Here is a 5,224-nt window from a genome sequence, read left to right on the forward strand (position 1 = left end):
TGCAGTATGAGAAACACAATGCTAAGTATGAGAAATCCAGACCCCAGAGCGAGGAGGACTGGCTCACCCCCGCGCACATCCTGGGTGCGTACGAGCAGTGCAGTATGGGGAACACGATGCTCAGTATGAGAAATCCAGACCACCCCCAGGGCGCTGCTCGGCGACCCTGCTCGCCCTCTCCGCTGCACTCCGTGACGTCATACTTTCCCCGCTTAACGGCCGCTGTCGTTGGCGACGCGCTCTCCCCGCGGCCGCTTCACCTTGACTTCCGGAGGCGTAAAACGGCCGTAAAGGGTCGTAAACGCGGCCCTAAAGCAAATTAATAAACGGCGGAGTGTCGTCGCGTGCCTCCCGCAGAGGCTACTACTTTGCAAAGGAGGAAAAATGTACTTGACTCATTTTCTTAAATTTTTATTTGGTTGTGATCGCCAGGTAACATGTGGGGCCAGTCGTGGATCAACGTGTACGACCTGGTGGAGCCCTTCCCGAACGCCACCTCCTACGACGTGACAAAGGCCCTTCGGGAGCAGGTGAGTTTCGCCCGCTTTTGACGCGTACTGTATTGCGTCACGACGCTACCCTACCGACCCCTTTCTCTGCCGGCAGCGCTACAACGCCCTCAAGATGTTCCGCAAGTCGGACGAGTTCTACACGTCCATGGGGCTGCTGCCCAGCGAGATGTCCTACGGGCCGCGGGCGGTCATCGAGAAGCCCCGGGGCCGCGAGATCATCTGCCACGGCTCGGCGTGGGACTTCTGCGACAGGAAGGACTTCAGGTGGGGGGAGTGTCCGCGCCGTGAGGGGCGGGGGCGGGCCTGTCCCGGGGGTGGCCGTGCTGTCCTCCCTCATCTACAGCACCGCGCTCCTCTCTGTTGCAGGATAAAAATGTGCACCAAGGTCGACCAGGACGACTTCCGCACGATTCACCACGAGATGGGCCACATCCAGTACTACCTGCAGTACAAGGACCAGCCGTACATGCTGCGCAGCGGGGCCAACCCCGGTGCGTGTCCCATAAGCTCAACAGCAATGACAACGATAAGTTGCTAGGACACTTTGTTGTTTATTGTTAATATTTTTATTTATTTTTACACCTTTAGGATTCCACGAAGCCATCGGCGACACGATCGCCCTGTCGGTGGACAACCCGAAGCACCTCAAGACCATCGGGCTCCTCAAGGACTTCGACGACTCGGAGGAGAGCAGCGTCAACGCGCTCATGAAGATGGCGCTGGAGAAGGTAGGCGTCCGCACTGCGTCCCCGGCGCGAACGGCGATGACTCAAGGGGGGTACTTTACTTTAAAAAAACAAAAACAGAAAAAAAAAATCAGAAAAATCAAGGGAAAATCAATTTTAAAAACAATCAGGAAAAAATCTGAAGAAAACAAGGGAAAATCAAGTTTTAAAATCTGAAAAATGGTGTTCGCTTGAATTTATAGTGAAGTGCCCCTCCTGTCGACTGCCCCCTGCCGCAGGTCGCCTTCCTGCCCTTCGGCCTGCTCGTGGACATGTGGCGGTGGGACGTGTTCTCCGGGAACGTGTCGCACTCGGACTGGAACCGCCACTGGTGGCTTCTGCGCGAGGACATCCAGGGCCTCAGGTCGCCCGTGCCGCGCTCCGAGGAGGACTTCGACCCGGGCGCCAAGTTCCACGTGCCGGGCAGCTACCAGTACATCTCGTAAGTGCGGCCCGGCGTTAACACACTACTGTCCGAATTGTAAATGCAGCTTATTACACACTTTGTTACACTTTTGCGCAGTTACTTCGTGGCGGACATCCTCCAGTTCCAGCTCTACAGGGCGCTGTGCATCGAGGCCGGAGAATACAGACCAGACGACCCCTCGAGTCCGCCCCTGCACAAGTGCGACTTTTACAACTCGAAAGAGGCGGGCGCCAAGTTCAGGTAAAGTATATCATCCACATTAAACTCAAACTAGGTCACCAAGTAGTCGGCAGCCAATGTTTACAATGCTGTGTTAGCAAGGGCATGGCGCTTGGCGCGTCCGTGCACTGGAGCGAGGCTCTGGAGCAGCTCACCGGGGAGACGGAGCTGAACGCCACCGCGCTCCTGGAGTACTTCGAGCCGCTGCACCGGTTCCTCCGCGACGCCAACGGCGACCTGGACGCCGAGGCCGCCGCCATCGACGCCTCCCGGACGGCGGGGGCGTCGGTGTTGTCTTCCGTAGTTACCCTGCCCGTCGTACTCCTAATGCTCGTGATACTTAATCGATAATGCCATTAAAGTGATACGTTTTTTTTTGTTACAAAGTTTGTGCTTGTTTTCTTGTTGTTCCATCCTTTGATCCTATCTCATTTGGAAATACTGACAGTGTCTGGTGCCGTAGTCTGAACATCTACATCAGATTTTCGCTTTTGAGTTTCCAACACTCTCCGCTGGAGAGTCATTTCACACAGGTTTGTGTGCCTATCGTATTCAGTACCTTAATTTTAGTGCAACAAATAAAGCGATCCGGTAAAGCTGAAACGAATATCAAAATGAAAATCACTACATATGCTTAAACTTGGTGACTTCCGTTTACTTGTTCCCCGCATTCTTCCGCATTTCAAGCTTGTCGGAATTGTTTTACCCCCTCCCCCCTCTCCCCTCTTTCCCTCTCGCCGACACCGGCACACGAGTCGGTTTGTGCCGTCTGGGACTCGCATCAGCAGAGCAGATTCCAGCAACCGATAGTGATACGCCAGCCGAGTCAAAACTGTCAAGTTCAGGACTCGTCCCTTCGTGTCGACACGGAGTAAGAAGTGCTTCTCCTGGAAACACTCACAACTGTCTTCGCAGTCAAACGTCGCATCTCGGTCATTTGTGAGCGGAGCTAGCAGAGCGGAGGGAGCAACACGAGAGCAGAGAGGTTAGGACGCCCGCGCCAACCGGTGAGTGAACGACCGATCTGTCGCGGAGAGTACCAATGTCCTGTACTTGTGGACAGTGGTGAATTCAAGTTTAGATGGTGCTGCTAAGACTTTGCGTGAAAATGTTGGAGCGGAATCACTGAGAATGGCCTTGCAGGGGAATACCCGTACGGTAGGAAAGGGGGGGGGGAGGGTAGACTCGGTGCAGACGGCCACCGACTTTTCGGGTCATTCTAAAATTTTCATTCAGTATGACTCCCAAACAACATCTACAATTTGCAAAGGCATGGAAAAAAATCTGGTTCAAATATTTCATATTTGTGTCTTTGCCATTTTCCATTTTATTTTACCCAGTATTAAAAGTTTACCACTGACTTCCAATAGCTTTTAGAATTATGTCAAGCGGAGAGTCAGTGTGTCAAACATATTTGATTGATGAAGGAAACCTTGTCCTTTATAAGTGCTAGTATGGTGCACCAGTTGGCAGATTGCAGTTCACTTTCAGAATTTGGTAATTATAGTTCACTAATTCCCATATCCTGATAACCATGTTATCATGTCCGTAGATCAAAAACAATGCAATTTTGTGATGAAAGTAGTACTGTATCATAATTCGGACCAGGAACGGCCACACTTTTCTATATCATTCCAATACCTCTATACCGTTTCCAATGCGGTTTCTTAGCTGAAAGTAGGGACTAAATTGCACCATACAGAGCACAATACTCGTTGTTCCACTTTCTAAAATAGAACAAGGATGATAGAGGCAAAGAACTAGTAACAAAGATGTGAATATATTCAAAGACCATTAGACTTGTGTTGTATAGAGTGTTTACCTGCAGCTAATAAGACTACCGCATAGCACTGATGGTCACACAAAACTTGTGGAATGACAACTTAGCACGTGCAGTGGACCGAATAAGTGGAGGACCTTTGGGCAAATTCTGAGCTCTTCAAGTAATTATTGGTGCTTGTGTAGAGTGATATATTTCGGCACTTTTGAACAAGTAAAGTTATTTTTGAATCGGGTGGAGGTGCCGTCGTGGCAGCTGAGTTGGTTGGTCTATTACTTCAACATTCCAGATCTGTGCCATTGTAACTTCATTTGTGCAACTGTCCTCTCGTTTCTAGGAGTGAGATAGCCTCGTCCTGTGTAGCCCCGCCGCTACTTCGCGCCGTGGCGCTACTCCCGTCCCACCGCTACCCCGCCCCTTCGCGGCGCTACCCCGGGCGACTGACTGCGGCTCCCCAGCCTGACCATGAAGTGCGGCATCTGCACCGAGCCCTTCGACGCCACCGACCGGGTGCCCAAGGTTCTCGTGCCGTGCGGGCATACGGTCTGCTTGCAGTGTTTGGGGCTGCTGCCCGACAGCAGGTGCCCGACGTGCCGCCAGGTGAGTGCTCCCTGGGCGTCCTGTGTGTCCTCTCCGCACCCTCCATCTCCCTGGTCTCTTCTCATCTGACCTTGTCTCCCTGCAGAACTTCAACGGCCCGCCGCCGGAACTCCCTACGAACTTCACAGTTCTGCAGTTGCTGGAGGGAGTCAGGCAGGAGAGGTAAGCTCACTTGGGCGCTGCTGGTCTCGCTTTTTTTTTTTGTGTGTGTGGGGGGGGGGGGTCCTGTACCTCATACCTCATGGCTTGACTTGTGCCCCTCAGAAGTCCCTGCGCCTGGTGCTCGGACTGCCGCGCCGCCGCCACGCCCCGCTGCTGGGAGGACCACGACGTCCTGGCCGTCAGGAGAGCCCTGAGGCGTCAGCTGCGTGACGCGCAGCCGCAGGCCGACGAGCATCTCCAGGGCCTCCGGGACGAGCAGGCCCTGGCCGCCCTCACCCTGCTGACCGGCGAGACCTGGGACGTGACGCTGCGGGGCGGCGGCCGCGAGCTGACGGGGACCCTAGGGCACGCCGAGGACCCCGCCAAGAAGATCCTGCGGCTCCTGCTGGCCGTGGCCCTCACTGAGGTAGGAGACGTGGCGTTCAGCAATGTTTCACAACGCCGCGGCACGCAAAATTTACTTCGCTTTCGCAATTTCAAAGTTAAAGTGCAGGTGAAGCCAGTTAGAGGCTCATGAAAAGAAAACGGTTTTGCACTTTTTGAAGCGGGCCTCAATGTAGACAAAGTGCTTGTGCAGGACCGAGCTGCCGCCCCGGACTCGCCACCAGCTGCCGAGGCGCTGCTACAGCCAGAGATGGATGTAGCAGCTATCAGCGACAGTGAGCCCGACGCCCAGCAGCAGGAGAAGGCCACCGCCCTGCGGGACGCGCCCGGGGTGAGTGTGCTTCGCTTCGCGGGCAGCCTACGGACGATCTGCATGTGCCTGACGGGGAGCGTTCGGACCGGAGATCCCCCCCCC

General features: G+C 54.3%; 2 protein-coding genes across 2 annotated transcripts in view; both read left to right on the top strand.

The window, feature by feature from the left end:
* The window catches only part of LOC113202759 (angiotensin-converting enzyme-like), a gene marked incomplete in the record, with an annotated part of 12,046 nt that extends 9,777 nt beyond the window's left edge, over positions 1-2,269 (top strand). The window contains 8 exon segments of the mRNA XM_052269782.1: positions 68-84; positions 433-530; positions 607-776; positions 879-1,003; positions 1,101-1,240; positions 1,477-1,679; positions 1,761-1,904; positions 1,982-2,269. Coding sequence (XP_052125742.1) covers positions 68-84; positions 433-530; positions 607-776; positions 879-1,003; positions 1,101-1,240; positions 1,477-1,679; positions 1,761-1,904; positions 1,982-2,234 — 1,150 coding nt within the window.
* A 346-nt stretch (positions 2,270-2,615) lies between these two features.
* Positions 2,616-5,224, top strand: part of LOC113202768 (uncharacterized) — a 16,420-nt gene continuing 13,811 nt past the window's right edge. The window contains exons 1-5 of the mRNA XM_052269783.1: positions 2,616-2,890; positions 4,001-4,263; positions 4,349-4,425; positions 4,528-4,831; positions 5,003-5,140. Of these exons, the coding sequence (XP_052125743.1) occupies positions 4,129-4,263; positions 4,349-4,425; positions 4,528-4,831; positions 5,003-5,140 (654 nt within the window). The 5' untranslated portion in view covers positions 2,616-2,890; positions 4,001-4,128. The remainder of the gene's footprint in view (positions 2,891-4,000; positions 4,264-4,348; positions 4,426-4,527; positions 4,832-5,002; positions 5,141-5,224) is intronic.

Source organism: Frankliniella occidentalis, unplaced genomic scaffold, assembly GCF_000697945.3.
Source record: "Frankliniella occidentalis isolate FOCC.00 unplaced genomic scaffold, Focc_3.1 Scaffold102, whole genome shotgun sequence".
Classification (NCBI taxonomy): domain Eukaryota; kingdom Metazoa; phylum Arthropoda; class Insecta; order Thysanoptera; family Thripidae; genus Frankliniella; species Frankliniella occidentalis.